Below are 17461 nucleotides of genomic sequence, written 5' to 3'. Positions count from 1 at the left end.
AATGACTGGTCGCTATTATGCGCACTAAGCAGGCAGGCAGGCAGGTGAGTGGTTAGGGGCAAGCAGGCAGGCAGGTGAGCAGTTAGGGGTGAGCAGGCGGGCAGGCAGGCGAGCGGTTAGGGGTGAATAGGCAGGCAGGCAGGTGAGTGATTAGGAGCCAGCAGTCCAGGACTGTAGTCGGACATCCCCCAAAGAGTCCCAGATTGGGGAGGGTGCAGGCTGGGCTGAGGAAACCCTCCCTCCCCCCTGTGCATGAATTTCATGCTCTGGGCCTCTAGTATTATATAAAATAAAAATTATAGGCAGGAAATAGTCCCATAACTTAAAAGTTAGTTCAAAGATTCCCAAATTCCTGCAATTCTTATAGTCTATTACATATTTGTGTCCTTGACTACTCACTCTAAAAAATGGTGCCATGATTGATCTAAATACATTTTTATGTGTTATCAATGCATTATCCCTTGAAGTAATAGGAAACACTCTGAAAGTAAAAACCGAAGGACCACATATATGAAAACTTACTCCTATGCTACAACTAATACCTATTTATTTTAACACATTTTTCTGAGCCCCTTCAATAGGAAAATATGTTTAAAATTGGGGACAAGAGAGATAAATTAGGGCATTTACTACCTTCAAATATTATATTATACATTATGAAAACTGATAAATAGGGACAATTCTCAGTAAATGATCATGATCATTGTTAAATCAGAGGCCTTTCTTTAAAAAAAATAGATATGAAGAATTTGGAAAGGTTGTAGGTGTACAAGATTAGAAGTTTGACGTGGACTGAGGACCCAACCTACTTACTAACTGTGCAATCTTGGATTATCTTAATCTGGTTTCTCATCTGCCAGTAATAAAGAATGAGAATTTAAAGACAAAATGGTACAATGCACATTAGAATGTACTGTATATTGTATAATATTTTGAGGTGCGTAATACACTTGTAAAAAGCAAGGCTCAGGTCAGTTAGCCTAGATTCAGATCATAGCTCCACCACCTACTGGCTGTGTGACCATCCTATATCTCTCACTTTAAGTGAGTATAATTGTAACTACCTCATATATTTTTAGGGTAAAATAGAATAATATACATAACATCTTGAGCATAAGGTCTAGCATGTAGTTATATGTTACTTATTATGTTTTCTTTCTTTTTTAAATATATTTTTATTGATTTTTTTACAGAGAGGAAGGGAGAGGAATAGAGAGTTAGAAACATTGATGAGAGAGAAACATCAGTCAGCTGCCTCCTGCACACTCCTTACTGGGGATGTGCCCGCAACCAAGGTACATGCCCTTGACCGGAATCGAACCTGGGACCCTTGAGTCCGAAGGCCGAGGCTCTATCTACTGAGCCAAACTGGTGAGGGCTTATGTTTTCTTCCTTATCAATGCTTTTTATCAGTATATCAAGAACTGTATTTTTTTGTTTTACATATATTTCTATATGAGGGCAAAGATTTTGTTCTATTCATACCTGTGATGTCTCAAGTACTGAGCATGGATACGTATAAGCCAAAGAAATATTTTATAAATAACATAAATATATATTTACATATATAAATAAATTTCATTGCCATTGCCTGTTGTCTTAGAGACACATATGCATTTCAGATGAGGAAACTATTCAAAGAATATAATATTTTGGAAAGGATAGGAATGAACCTTTTTAATCTGAATAGTCCGAGGTATCCCCCAATGCCATGAAAGGAAAGAGGCTGCAGATTTCTGCCATAGAAATAATAATTGGGCTGGTGATTTTGGATATTATCATAAAATGGCACATAATACAGGTATCCCAGCTCTCGTGCTATTTCTATGAAGTAGTAAGGCTTAGGTATTCCTAAATACATCTATTCCTCCTGTGTGAGGATGGCGAATGTCAATGCTATTCATTTTCACAAAGGTCAGGCATTGCCAGGAAAACCATGGATCAGTAAGTTAAAAGGAGCTGTCGGATCATGTTAATTATGTGATTGCTTTCTTGTAGATGAAGGGATTCTAAATTAAAAGGAGGATAAGTTATAAATTATATATCAAATGCATTATGAAAGCATAGCCAATGAAAAGTGCTTTAAAGAAATGCACAAATTATTTTACTTTCTAGAGCAACTGTGGTCACAGTGGTAAACTCTTCAATGCAGAATGGCTAGAGAAATCAATTTACTTCTATAATAAAAAGGCCATTTGTCTCCTTGTACAATCTATGTGACATGGTTAGGCCTCTTATAAATGATCACTGGACAATGTCTGTGGTTTACAAATTCCCTAATTACACCACTGATTATGTATCACTGGATGTGCCTTAGCCTGTGGGAACTGACACCACCACCATTTTAATAAACATTCTGACATAAAATGAAGCTGGCTCTTTCATGCTTTGTCAAGAGCAAAATGAAACAACCAGTGAACACAATGTTCCATCGACAAGTCAGGGGCACATGTTCTTTAGAGCAAATGAGTTTCAATTAACAGATTTGTTAGTAGATAACTGGTCAATTAAAAAAATAAGAGGAGGGATTTCTTCTAATACATGAGGGCTTATTTAACAAATATTCTACCAATGTGTGACTGCATTTCCTAATCCAATCCGCCAGTCTGCAGAAGTAGAGAATGTTATAATAAAAATATGGGCCTAATTTTAAAACCACATAAAAACTCACATAATGCCATTGATCGGAATGATACATCACTCATTCTGAGCTAATGTGTTACTGTGAATGGAGTTTGGTACCATTTTATTAATATGGTTTTACATTGCATTTTATTCCTAAGCAATGATATATCTGTTTAAATGTTGACTAAATATATTTTGTTTACAAATATTATTTATACAAACTTGGCAAAAGTGACCTTATCTTTCATTTATAGTGGACTGTAATTCATATTAAATGCATTTCAGAGCCGAAACCGCTTTGGCTCAGTGGATAGAGCGTCGGACTGCGGACTGAAAGGTCCCAGGTTCGATTCCGGTCAAGGGCATGTACCTGGGTTGCGGGCACATCCCCAGTGGGAGATGTGCAGGAGGCAGCTGATCGATGTTTCTCTCCCATCGATGTTTCTAACTATCTATCTCTCTCCCTTCCTCTCTGTAAAAAATCAATAAAATATATTAAAAAAATAAAAAATAAATAAATGCATTTCAGATGCAGACATTTGAACTGCTTGTCATTTTGTCATTGTTACTTCACATATGTAAATTCCCAGTCTATTTCATATTGTGCATATAACCTCCTTTTAAAGTGCAGTGATATGCTTCTCCTTTCATAGCTTCGTAATCTAGTCATTTTTACTGGTATATCATCTCTAAAATTTGGAAAATTCTGATATTTATAGCTGTAATGTACTTGAGAGGAGTACCAGTTCATTGTTTCCCTGCAAATCATTGTCATGTCCCCTCTTCTAAAGGTTTCACTGATCCTAAGCTGCCTCTTACTGACTTTTACCCAACAAACCTTCCCAGGCTCCAATTCCGTAGTCAAAGAGGTAAGAAGGCAGCCACAATATGATTTGTGGTTTCTGAAATGGGTTTACTCGTCAAATTACATTTCTCACAGTATATCTCGGGAGACTGAAATCTCATTACTTGAACTCATTCCATTGAGAGGTTGTGTTTATATAAAGGACCTGGGTTCTGCAGCCAGAATTGACCTATGTACAACACCACTTCACTACTTAGAAACTGGGAGGCTTAGGAAAGTTACTTATGCTTTCTAAAGCTCAAGTTTCTCACCTGTAAAATGGGTATTATCACAAATGTACCTACTTCAAATGGTGTCCTAAGGCTTCAATGAAGTACTAATTGTAAAGTGTTTAGCCTAGCAACTGGAATATAATAAACAATAAAAGAATCTCAATTATGCTTTTATGTAAATAGGAATTCTACTGTATATGGTGTGCAATTTACTTTGAAATGCTTCACTATATGGTAATGCTTTGTTTCTTAAACTGGGTGTGGTTATATGTGTGTATTCTGTAAGCTGTGGGCTTACAATCGATGTGCATTTCTATGTTTTGGGCATGCTACTATGAAAGTATTTTTTTTTTTCAATTCTCACCTGAGGACATGATTTTCATTGATTTTAGAGAGGGAGGGAAAGAGAGAGGGGAGAGAGAGAGAGAGAGAGAGAGAGAGAGAGAGAGAGACCCATAGGCCCCTCTAGACCGAATCGTATCTGCAATTTAGGTCAGTACCCTGACCTGGAATTGAACAAGCCACCTGCCAGTGTACAGGTGACATGCCAACCAACTGCCACCCAGGCTTCACTGGTCAGGTAGCATTTTAAAGACTCAAACCGTGGGTCCACTCTGCTTAGGAAGCTAGGACAAAACAATTATTGTTATATTGAGCTGCACTAAAGGATTTTTAACCTAGCTTAACTTTGATGAAATGAATGCTGTTCAAGTTATGTGCCTTTATGAGATTAGGGTAAATAAGGCCTTGCCCACTTTCATGAATGGGGTATGTGACTGGCAAAAGGGTCTGAACATACTAAAGCTCTTTGAAGTGCTGCTCTTGGAGTAGGAGAGAGTGTTGTGCCTCATCAAAAGAGAATGTGGTCACATGATTCAGCCATAATGTTACCTGAATCCTTTTTAGAGTATTTTAACACCTGCTTATAGTGATTTTTTTTTCATTTAAGGCCATTGTTGAAAGGTATAACTGAATATCAGAATCACCTGAGATAGTAAAGGGAAATATCCATTTAATATAAGATGGTATAGCATTTTACAGCATTCTGCAAAATCTCATATTGGATTTGAAATCTGAGATTCTAAGCTTAAGTCAGGATGTAGCTATCTTAATAATAAAAGGGTAATATGCTAATTAGACCAGAAGTCATTCCAGACATCCTTCCTGACGAAGCTGGGGCAGGAGGGAAGCCAGCTGGGTCCCAGGTGCCTGCAGACAGCCCGGGGAAAGCCAGCCCGGGTCCCGGGTGCCTGCTGGTGGCTGGAGGAGGGAAGCCAGTGCCAGCAGCCAGGGGAAGGAAGGCCTACTCTTGCGTGAATTTTTGTGCATTGGGCCCCGAGTAGGAAATAAACAAGTATCTAAGCTTTTGGGCCCACTTCCCTTTCTATAAAATAAAAGGTACTAGGTAATCTATAAGTATCTTCAATACTTAAAAACTATGTCAATAATTGAGGCATTTATAAATCATTTTAAAATATCTTACAAAGTAGGAATTTGGGGATTTGTCAAATAATCTTTTATTTAAAACTAGATATTCAGAATTCATAAATATCCCAAACTATGCCAGAAAAATTCTAACTGTAATGATTTTCTAAATATACTTAATCTCTTTCTTAACCTCATTGAAATCCCACAAAGAAGGATGAAAAATTGTCTATGAAAATTAATAAGACCCTTTTTATATTAATATCTATTCATTTGAAAGCAAAATTTGCACTGTAATGGTGCTTCTAATTTATATTTTAGAGCTCTTGAAAGAAATTGCTTTGCTTTAAGATATTCCAAAATGTAAGATTAAACTTATATATTACAAATAAATTAAATCCTATAACAATCATTCTATTTAATGCTGGAAAATCGAAGACTCTAGAGATGTGGCTACTACATAGAGCAAAATGGTGTTCAAACTGTCAGTCTATGACTCTAGTCTTCATGGCTACTTCTTTTGATCTGTGTTCCTCAACTGAAATGGTAGACGGGTAGTCTCATCCGTGAACATAAAAATCTGAAGTATTATCATAATTACTTAAGTAGTAAATGTAATAGCACCTCCCAAAACTCTGTCTTCTCCTCTAGCCAACAAATCCAGAATAAGTTTTGGTATTATAGTGTTAAATAATAAATCCTAATTTATGGTCCATTCTCAACTAAAAATATGATGGGAGACATTTATCCTTCATTTTAATGAATATATTTCTATGAGTCTTTCTTTAACTCTAGTAAACTATTGCTAGTTATTATAATTTTAAATGCAAATTATGGAACCAATTTTTACACTAGAGAAATCTATATCAAGTCATTTATATTCAAATAGTTTCCATATCCTCATTGTCTGCATTTATAAAAGGATAAAGGGTATAGGGAACATGAATTGGGCATCCTTTCTTATTTCTTATTGATCTGTTCTAATCTTAATTTTATCTGGGAATTTCAAAAAGTGTTTAACTGCCAAGTGAAGAAAATCCTTAACACATGAATAGAACCACTGTTAAACTATAACTTGTAAGGGAGAACCTTTGTTCAGATATTTTTTGGGAAAAAGGTTATTAAAGATGACAATTAAAGGAAAATTGAAAATCCAATGTTATTTCCATAACTACATTGATTCAGTTTTATGTGAGAAAATTCTAATATGTAAATATGATTAATATTTGAACTATTAATAGAAAATAGGGACTTAATGTAATGCAGCCAAACTTTGCATTTATGCTTTCTCCCAAAATAAGTGGTGAAAATATTTATATCATTCTGCTTTTCAAAACAGCATAACTTACTGACAAGAACATCTAAACATGTTCCAAATATTCCCTCTCACTCCTTTAAATAATCAATTTGAAAAGAAATTACGATGATTGGTTCTTTCTGTAAATCTCTCTCTTATTTTCTTTTGTTCTTTCTCCTTCTCTCCCACCCTCCTTCCCACTCTCCTTCAATTGTCAATCCTTTCACTTGAAGGAAATGAAGAGCTCATGTCCATTATCAAAATCCATGCATTAATATTAAAATATCTAGGACAAATATATGCCTCTTCATGCTGATGGGAAAGTACTGAAGGTCCTAAAGGCATTATAAACACAGCAAGTTTTCAACTGAATATCCCTCTTTTCCACAAAATTGAGGAGCTCTTCTTTTTTTTTTAAATTTTCATTGAGCACTCTTTTACCATTTTCTCTATGATATCTTCTTTTTTCCACCATCTCATTAGATATGTTTTCTTTGTTTCATATTCTTTTCTTAAATAAGCTCATACATATCTAATTACCACAGTTAGTTGTGAAGTCGATGTTTTATTTTGGGCCTTTCTTCCATTCATCAAAACCAATTTTTTAATTAATCACCAAAAATAAAAAGATGTCTTACAAGCCCTCACCTATAACTAATGCCAAATCAATTTATCCTCTCAAACCTCTTCCACAACCTAAAATCTCTCACTCAGAATGTTGCATCACCATATTCTAGACAACAGAGGTAAAACATTTTGGAATGATAAAAGCACAGCATACTTTGAAAGAGATTGAAGAATCATCTAAGCAAATAGTTTTTAACTGTGCAGTTTAATACAGTGTGCACATGTATATGTTTGTGAATTGGAGTCAGAATCTTTTGTCCAAATATTGGAGTGGGAAAAGAGGGTAAAAATCTCAACTATTTTTTTTATCTTTCCCCAGCAGTTCAAAGGCCCTTAAGAATATTAAAACAAACAAACAAACAAACAAAAAAAACAATAAAAAATCACTAGTTATCATTGAAATATTATTTGGAAATCAGTTACCCAGCTGATCCTTTTTTTCCATAGATTAAAAGTTGTGAGGTCCAGCCAGACCCAAGGACTTAAAGCTTCTAAGTGGCAAATTTGGGCCTGGACCCAAGTGCAGGGCTCTACACCACATTAAGCTGCCTGGTGTCAGTGAGGCATTCTCTTAAATTTACTTGAGAACATTGGTCACTGACTTCACTGCCCCTTAATGGGAGAGGTTGTGAGAGGGCTTCAGCCCCTCATCTGATTCCTATCAATCTTCAGCTGAATAAATTGTTTCCATCCCCAAACACACACTCCAATCTGCAGACTCTTTTTTGCTTAGGTTGCTTTTTTCACATTCTATATATTTCCACAGACTCTTCCTTAAAAATATTCCAAAGCTATAGTGGAGAGATAAGGAATCTAAGATGTAAAGAGGTGAACCAACTTCTCATATGAAGTTCATGAGTGAATCTCATGTTTTTCTTTTCTTTTTTAAATATATTTTTATTGGTTTCAGAGAGGAAGGGAAAGGGAGAGAGAGATAGAAACATTAATGATGAGAGAGAATCATTGATCAGCTGCCTACTGCATGTCCCCTACTGGGGATGGAGCCCACAACCCAGGCAAGTGCCCTGACAGGAATTGAACAGTGATCTCGTGGTTCAAAGGTTAAGGCTCAACCACTGAGCCACGCAGACACAGACTGGGCCTCATGTTTTTCTAATTCATTGAGCCTTCTGCATCTTTTACTCTCTCACATGACACATCCATAAAAGATGGCTTATCCTCACTGCCTTATTACTACTCAATACAACTTTTCTGCTTTCTCTCTCATATTATCTCTAAATGACTCACTGAACACCTCCTGACAATGCAAACAAAGGTAATCTACACTGTTGGGAACACAGAGGAAAAGGTTTTTTTGCCCAATTGATTGACTGTGAAGACTCTGGAATGCCTTTTGAAGCTCTCTTTTATTTCTCCACAATTCTTCCCCTAATTGTCTTTTTGGAACTCTGCAGATTCATCCAATAAATAGCCCCCCTCCCCAATACACCAATCTGATCATATTGCTCCCTTGGTAAAATTAATTGGTCATTCTTGATTATATGAATGAGATGTAACTACATTAATTTTTTTCTAAAATCTAGTGACATATAATTCTCACTTCAAATCCTAGTCAGATGCCACCTGCTCTATGGAACACTTGCTGACCAGATTCAATAGTTTCATCCTATATGCTTCCGTATCACACTGACAATTTATAACGCAAGCACTAGACTATCTACTATTAGTTTTTCAAGTATATTTCAACTGGAATATAAAATCCATTATGAATTGGGCACTATGCATTTTTATTTCTTTCTATATCCCTTTTCATGTAGTAGTTATTGAATAAATATTTTCTGTGTATTGAATGTGTACTATATTTAATTAATTAATCCCAGGATTTTGGGTGACAGCTATACTAATTTCTCTTTACTATATAAGAACTCTTGGCATTATTCTTACTTGCACTATCAGTTAACCTTGCTTCTCAAATCTAAATTTCCAGATTTAAATCCAAATTTAAATTTAAATTAGGGCTGTGAGCTTATGAAATAAAAGTCAGATCTACCAAATAATAAAATACAAATAATACCAATGATGTGTGCTGCAAATACTATGTTTATTTCTTGTGGTGGATTTTCTATCTTCATTAAGAAAACTTCAGAAATTTCAGGTCTTTTTAAACTGTTCCCATCGGATCCATCACACCTTTATTTTGTGTAACTTTAGCAAGTTCTCACTTAGTCATTTAGCACCTTCTAATATGGCACTTGATAAGCGTTCTGAAAGTATATCTACCCTAAAAATATTCAAGCATGGATTTTTTACTATTTTAATGGTTGCTATTAAAGACAACAGGGGACAGAACAAGCTCCAAACACCACAACCTCCATCAACACTACCTGAAGCTAAATGATAGCAATGATACTTGGTATGAACAACTGACATTTTCTCAGACCTACTTAAGTATGAGTAAAAACACCTTTAGAAAACTTTGCTATGCCTGCTATTTTTCTTTCATTACTTTAAATAATCTGAATAACAACTACATTACTTATTCAAACACAGATTCCAGACAAGTCACCTATCCACTCCCAACATTTCCAGATGATTGCATTTACATGTCTCCTTTGTAGAAAATCTCCTTCGGTCACTGAGCATTGCAAAAGTAACACAAGTGAGCAGAAGAAATAATTGTAAATTATTAAATAATTTTAAAAATAAAAACATAATTTAAGTACTAAACCTATTATTTTCAAACAGGCAATGTTAAGCATGAAATATTCCTGGTACGCTTTTATATAACTATGACTTTATATAACCATGCCTACCATATAGGCTAACATTGACACCCTCCTTTACTGAAAGCACAAATAAAATGAATTAAGTAGCTCTATAAATATGCCTAGCCCAATAATTATTAAGGAGCTCTCTGTACATAGTCAATAAAAATAGTATTTTCAGTTCAGTGTCTCTCAGGGAAATTTACTAAGCATAGTAGCTATTAAAGACTCTAAGGACCAAGGTGAAGATACCTGTCAGTGCATTTAGTTCAGGTCCCAGAGCTGTAGGTAAAGAGGAAAGCCTATGAACAGAAAGTGGGAAAGGCTGTAGAAGAAATAACTCACTGTGTTTTAGGGTGACGGTCTCCCTACTGACACACTGCAAAAACCACTAAGCTTCTTCCTGGCCCAAATCAAGGACAATTATTGCACCCCTTCCAATAAGCTCCAAACTCAACTGAGAAGTCTCAGCACTTAGAGGAAACCCAATCTGTATAAACTAGTCCTGCCTGAGGCCAGTGCACAAAAGTAGCCATTCGGGCAAGAGGAAAGTTACTCGATAACCAGGAGACTCTCAAGTTCAGAGTGTATCTCAATTTTTTAAAGTTGTACTTTTCATTGTCTCCTCAGATATTAAATTAAAATATATACGGGGTGGGCAAAAGTAGGCTTTAAAGTTGTACTTTTCATTGTCTCCTCAGATATTAATTAAAATATATACGGGGTGGGCAAAAGTAGGCTTACAGTTGTGAATACGTGAAACAGTTTATTCTTGTATCATTTATTAATTATTGTACTATTTATTTGTATTACAACTGAAAACTTACTTTACCCACCCCATTATATAGAAACAGAGGCAAAAGATAGATGAAAGTGTTCAAAGCAGAATAGAGAGAGCAGCAAGAAAATCTTGTATGTTAGGAATGAGACTTTAGCAATTGCAAAGTAATCACAGGAATCCTTGCAGCATAATCACCCTTGCAGACAATGGTCAGCAAAAATACAAGGTTCCCCCAAATTCATAAATAAATATAGAATAAAGAAAACTTTAGAATTTTTCCTCTATTTATAGAAAATATATTAATACACATATAACAGTTATATGTGGGTTTACCATAATTTCCCAGTAAGTCCATAGAGTTCAGATTTGTCATTAATTTATTTCTTAATAGGGTTTCACTATGGCCTGTGGGCAAAATATGGCCTATCACCTGTTTCAGTAATTAAAGTTTTATTGGACACAGCAATTCCTATTAATTTAATGTCTGTGGTAACTTTCCTACTATAATAACAAAGCAGAATAGTTTTGACAGAAACCACATAACCTATGATGCAAAAATATTTACTATCTGGCCCTTCATAGATTGCTGACCTCTGTTCTCCATTAAATTGGAGGTCATGGATTTAACCTCACATTTTTGGAGTCAAGGGAGAAAAGTTTTTTGCATCTAGTTACTCGGGAATTCAATTACATGACTTTTACTACATAGAAGCTTCCTCTGATCAAAGCATTGTCAGGTCTTACCAGTACATGTTTTAGTCTCACTTATGACTTCTCCTTACATAAAATGACCTATCATTCTCCATAGTCATCTACTGGCTTAAATTTTAGCAGAATTTCATTAGTTTCTATTCTTCCTTAACTAGAAAAGGGTAAAGATGTAAATCCAATGGCATTGACATAATAATTTTTCTTTTGCCCTCTGTTCATCACATGTTCTTATTAATTGTGTGCCACAGGCCCATGTTATCAAGAACTTTCATTTCACAGATGTGAATACTTGTACAGACATTTACTATCACAAGTGTAGTAACCAGCCAGGTAGTCAGCAGCAAAGTTCAAATTTCAAACTAATTCTCTCCATTGGTCACCTCCATGCACATATCCTTATGGTTTTACCTCTGGTTTAATCCTCTAAATCTAGCTTAATTTTCTGCTATATAAAATGCTTGGGTACTCTAACAAGGTAAGAAGATGTTATCACAGTGGTATTGAGTCCTCTGGTATAGCTGCCCACCAGATATCTTATCACAGGAATTCCACACATCTCCATTCTCACTGTTTACATGTCTTAGACATGATGTAGATGCTTCTGAGTTTACCGTAAACCTACAAGCCTGTCAGGTCACGCAGAGGAGCACACACAACCTAACAAGCACCCCTGGACTTGGCCATAAAAAGACACTGGAAGAAGCAGTGGAGTATTTTTCAGCAAGCCTTCTGAATATTAAAAGTCTATTATAACATTTATATTTATGTAAATGATAACAACTGAGTGACACTATTTTAAGGGTTGATTTTCACTTTTGTCAACATTTTAGGCTAAAATCCATATGCCGGTTTCAGCAAGTACGTGGAGAATTTTCATGTTACAAAATTGAATTGTAACAATTATACGTAATTTTAACTGATAAATTTACAATTACAACAAATGTTTTTTAGTTATTTGCCGTCTAGCTAGATAAAAATCTAGCTTCAGAAATGATAATGAAAACATTGAAGTAAATCAATATACCTTATATTAATATTAATAAATACTAACCCTAAAGAAATAAAGAATCATGTAACATTCTGGAAAGTTTCCTCATACTATGTTTTGCCTAATGGGCGCTCTCTTCACTGTCACTATCACAGTGCTATTTCTACCAAGATTTAACTCGAATGTCATTTTTCTGTGAAACTTTCCTGTGACCACATTGACAAAAGCATTCACAATTCCTACAAAAGTCTGACGAAACTTTAATAACAGCTTCCATCCCACTATATACTGTGCCTTATTTCTAAGTCATCTGACCACTAAATAATTTGACAACTTAGATCATAAGCTTTTTAAGGACAAGGCCCCTTTTTCTGTCACCATATGACATAGAGCCAGGTACAGAGCAGTAATACAATAAAATAATTACAGGAAACAAATTTTAAAATGACAAGACAATAAATGATCACAATAAACAATTTGAATGTTTACAGAATTAGGAGGAAAATGCTTCTATTGTTGAATTAGTGTGAAAATAAGACATAATTTACCATTACATATATCATAGTTTTTATTATTCAATCAAATGCATGAGGCAAACTCCCATATAGGCTCTTTCTACAAAGTTTTTCTAAAATCAAATCATTGTTCCTTAAATATACTACTAATTATGTAAATTAGAATTTACCTTCCTGATATATTTCATATTTCAATTTTAAGAGTCCTCAAAAACATATCTAGAGCTGTGGCTCATCATTTAAGAAAATGGTTTTCAAACTGTATTAGGCAGAAGTCCTTCTGCTATCTTATCCTTATCTTCATAAGTTTCATATATGTCTCTTAAACAGTAACAATTAAGATTCAATGTAAGATTTTGTATGGAAAACAGTTGATAAAATTTTTTAGTATTTAAAACATCACCTAAGAGTAGCTTACATTTACCATAAAGAAAATGTTTAACACATAAGAAAACCTCTGAAGACTTTATCAATTCTAAATTCCCTAAAATAATAATAGTAAAACCAAAAACATCTGAGATTTAAGAAGCCCCCACATATTTACTTATGTCTTAACAGTAGTACACATTCTTCTCTTTGACTTCACTCACCAATTTGTGGTAATTTCTTCTGAATCTTATATGGTTCATAGAATTGATATCATCCAAGATTTTTCTCCATGCTATATAGCTTGTTCATTCAAGCTCTATCTCCAGGAACATCTCTATATGTTATATTAAAGTACTACTTTAAGTGTCGTCTTCTATTATGTGGGTATAAAAATAATTTTTATTGATATCAATTAAACCAATTAATCTCAGATCTACAGATCTTTATCCTATACTGTGGTATTCCACTGTACTGTAAGCAAAATGGAACACCAAAGCCAGTTGCAGCATGAAGATAGAATATGTCACCATCTTCAATGACTCATCCTTTAGGTTAAACATCAACTTTTTCAGGACTCCTCTATCAAAATACAATCCCATGTGCAGGCCAGTCCCATGAGCATGTCACTGTGCAGTCACTCTTAGAAGAGCCCTGTGCTTGGTTTAATGCTCTCATGTTGCCATCATGAAATTCTTAGCAAGTTCTGAACAAGGGACCCAATTTTTATTTTACTGGACACCACAAATAAGGGAGCCACACCTGCTGATGAGAGTGAGATTACATGAAACCATAATATTAATTTTCAAGTGAATAATTTCTTAAAATCAGTAGGAAATTTCAGCAAGAGCATGAAAAGAGATATCAAATGCCTCTCTTGCTGGGTAATAGGAGGAGGAAAGAAAATATAGAAGGAAAGTTATATTCACAGATTAGCTCAACTCTTCGGTTAATAATTATTTACTGAGTATCTACTAAATACCATGTATTGTACCAGATGCTGAGATTACAGTGAACAATGCTGTTCAGTCCCCACATTGATGGAGGATTTTACTCTAGAAAGGAGACAGATAATAACCAGGTCTGTCTGTGGTGGTGGGGACAGCAAAGGGCAGTGTGTTGGAGGGGGACTTAATATATCTACTTGATCTCTAGTATTGTTACCTTTGGTAATCAGACCAAATGATAATAGTTAAGAAACTTTAACTATAACAAGTAATTTTTTTTATTATCAAGAGGCAATTCTTGAGTATTTTCTGCTTTTATGATTATCTTTTGTCATTTTCCTTTTAGGATTTTTGAAAATTTTATGAATCACTGCTGGTTATCTTCTCCACTTTGTAATCTACAATATTCAGTTTCAAATAGAAAATATTACATATATTTAGAAATGAATGTTAGGGCTCATTTTTGTGAATAATTAAATAATGCTCCTTTCTTTTCTCCATCCTGTGCTCCCTCTTGTATATACGTTTAACTGTATAAGAACTATTTTCCACCTGACGAGTCTTGTTAAATAGGAGCTAGGTTTGTGTCACTGATTTTTAAAAAGCAATAAAACAAGACAACCAACAACACAAAGCAATGCTTATAATTAAATGTACATAAATTCTGTAAAACTGACCCTTATAAACAAGGACAATGATCTTGAATCTTACAAAATTATTCTTACTTTTATGGGAAAAATCATATGTGAGATATTACCTAGGCCCTAGGGCAGTGATGGCGAACCTTTTGAGCTCGGCGTGTCAGCATTTTGAAAAACCCTAACTTAACTCTGGTGCCATGTCACATAGAGAAATTTTTTGATATTTGCAACCATAGTAAAACAAAGACTTATATTTTTGATATTTATTTTATATATTTAAATGCCATTTAACAAAGAAAAATCAACCAAAAAAATGAGTTCGCGTGTCATCTCTGACACGCGTGTCATAGGTTCGCCATCACTGCCCTAGGGCAATGATGTAGGCAAGTAATGGCTCTTTGCTGATTTAATGACTACATACAAATAATGACTGACTGAACATATCAACAGCTTTCCATTAGATATCCTAAATTGAGTCCATCCCCTAGTGCTAGCACCAACTTTGAAAGATTAAAAAAAAATAGTTATTGTTGTTATTGTTTATATAGAAAAGGACACTTGCCCCCCCCAAAATTTTTCCCATCACTCTAACTACCATTATATTAATTGAAGCTGATAAAAATCAAATATCCCTTAGAAATAATGCAGAGTGGTGAAAAGTAAGAACATTTGGTCAGTCTAAAGTATGGATGTATATCCTCAAGGAGTAAAATCAATCCAGTGTAAACTGCAATTTGGAACCATGAGAAAAACAAAACAAAACAAAAAACCCACACAGGTCAATCTGATCCCATACAAGAGTCAAAAAGCTTCCTGCCTAGAAAAGAAGACTATTTAAATTTCCTTAAGACAGAGTATGTCTGCTAACTACAGTTGTGTTCTCTTTACAACACATATCATTCACCCTAAGATCATATAAAAATCTTACAATTCAATCTGGTAACAGGTTGGCAAAACAAACAAAGCTACTTTGGAATTCTCCACATACATACTGACTGCAGTTCATGGAATCACAAGGCTTTCAAACGTCCAGAGAGTTAAGTTACTGTGTCCTCCTATACAAAAGCCATTTAATTTTCCTCGTGTGCAGATGCGCATTTAATTGAGAGAAATTTGATAACATGTTTTCATTTTTAACCCCCAAAAGAAGGACTTGCATTCCAGAATAATTTTATATTTAATCATTCTCACTGTGAAGAGATTCTATCATAAGGTGCCGGAAGCCAGTCCATCCTTGCTGCTTGACGCAGTCACTGCAGGGAAGAAACATCTGCACAGCTTATGTTTCAAGGGACCTGGCGTATATGGCATACTGTTCTTAATATGTTTGCTCCCCCTCTTAACGCTATGTGTTTTAAACAGGACCACCTCCCCGAGAAAGGTTGTTTCCCCAGGTGAGGATTTTTATCAGTAAAACCCCTTAACTAAGTGCCAGGCGGGTAGTTAATCATTTTAACTACGAACAATCACGCTTAAGCTACATAATATTTACTTAGAGTAACCTCCTTCAGTTACTTCCTTGTAGCTTAATAGAACAATAGAGTAACCTTGGAATGGAGATAGGAAACGCCCTAACCTTAGGAATAGAATGGATAGGATTAAGATCAAATAGTATAAATATAGATGTAAAAGTACAATAAAGAGAGGAACCTGGCTAAGAGGAACCTCGCCATGATGATCACCTGAACGTGGCCTTCGTGTCCTTCATTCTTCGCCGACTCCGTCCACACCTATGGGGAACCCCTGGACCTGTTGGGGCTGGACCCCAACAATAAGGTTCTTTGGAAAGTCACATCTGATTACAACTTTAACATCTTTATCTTTGGTATTTGTTGGTGGAAAATACATTTGTTACATATCTTGTATTTGAATACTCAAATTTCTCTCAGTATTTTCTTCCTAGGACTCAATAATTTCCATTAGTTTAAAATTTATTTAAAAAATGCCTTAACTCTAGACATTTCTTGTTTAAATTTATTAATGTGCTTTTAGAGTGCAATAAAGGTTTCTCATTAATGAAATAAAAATAAAATGAAACAAACAAATGGCTACTATTTAACCTAGAAACCTACATCTATCAAAGCCAGTGCTATTAATTTTATTTGCATTATGTCTATAAAATTTCATGTAAATCTAACATGAAATTAACATGATATTTATTGGTAATTCAGAAGGTTAGAATTTGTTTTTAGGAAGCTTTAAAAAAATAAGATAGTTCGTAGGCTGACTGAAGCTATTTCATCTGCTAAAGGTAAGGAAATTATTCTCAACATGAACATCTTTGGTATCATAAATATGCTTACCTGTGCTGCTGGATATGTTAACATCGATACTGATATCAGCTATTCCTCCTCCCTTCAGAGATGCTACACATGTGTATGTCCCAAAATCCGTGAATTTCAAATCAATGATGTCCAAATTTGTTGTTCCTGGAGACACATCTGGATCAGTCTGTGTAATGACCATCCGCTCAGAGCTTCTTAGTGGACGACCATTTTTAAACCAACTAAATGTTAACTCCTCAGAAGGAACAGCTTCTACTTGGCAAGATATTTTCACCTCACGCCCAATCTGGATGTTGTCATCTTTGTGATAAGGATCTGGTGTGATCCAAAACCGTCCCTTTTTTAATGCTAAAACATAAAAATTCCATAAGTAGTTAGTGTTACTTTCACAATGCTAGGGATTTCATTTACTCTAGCTAATTATCTCTGGGCTGAAATAAAGTAAATAAA

At 34.9% G+C, this 17461-nt stretch overlaps 1 protein-coding gene across 3 annotated transcripts in view; it reads right to left on the bottom strand.

Moving 5' to 3' along the window:
- The window catches only part of MDGA2 (MAM domain containing glycosylphosphatidylinositol anchor 2), a 528724-nt gene that overhangs the window by 228567 nt on the left and 282696 nt on the right, over positions 1-17461 (bottom strand). For all 3 annotated transcript variants that reach the window (XM_014548202.1, XM_014548203.1, XM_014548205.1), the window contains one exon: positions 17030-17359. In XM_014548202.1, coding sequence (XP_014403688.1) covers positions 17030-17359 — 330 coding nt within the window. The remainder of the gene's footprint in view (positions 1-17029; positions 17360-17461) is intronic.

The sequence above is a fragment of the Myotis brandtii genome, unplaced genomic scaffold (genome assembly GCF_000412655.1).
Source record: "Myotis brandtii unplaced genomic scaffold, ASM41265v1 scaffold5, whole genome shotgun sequence".
NCBI classification, from domain to species: domain Eukaryota; kingdom Metazoa; phylum Chordata; class Mammalia; order Chiroptera; family Vespertilionidae; genus Myotis; species Myotis brandtii.
This window is presented reverse-complemented; position numbering and strand designations above follow the sequence as displayed.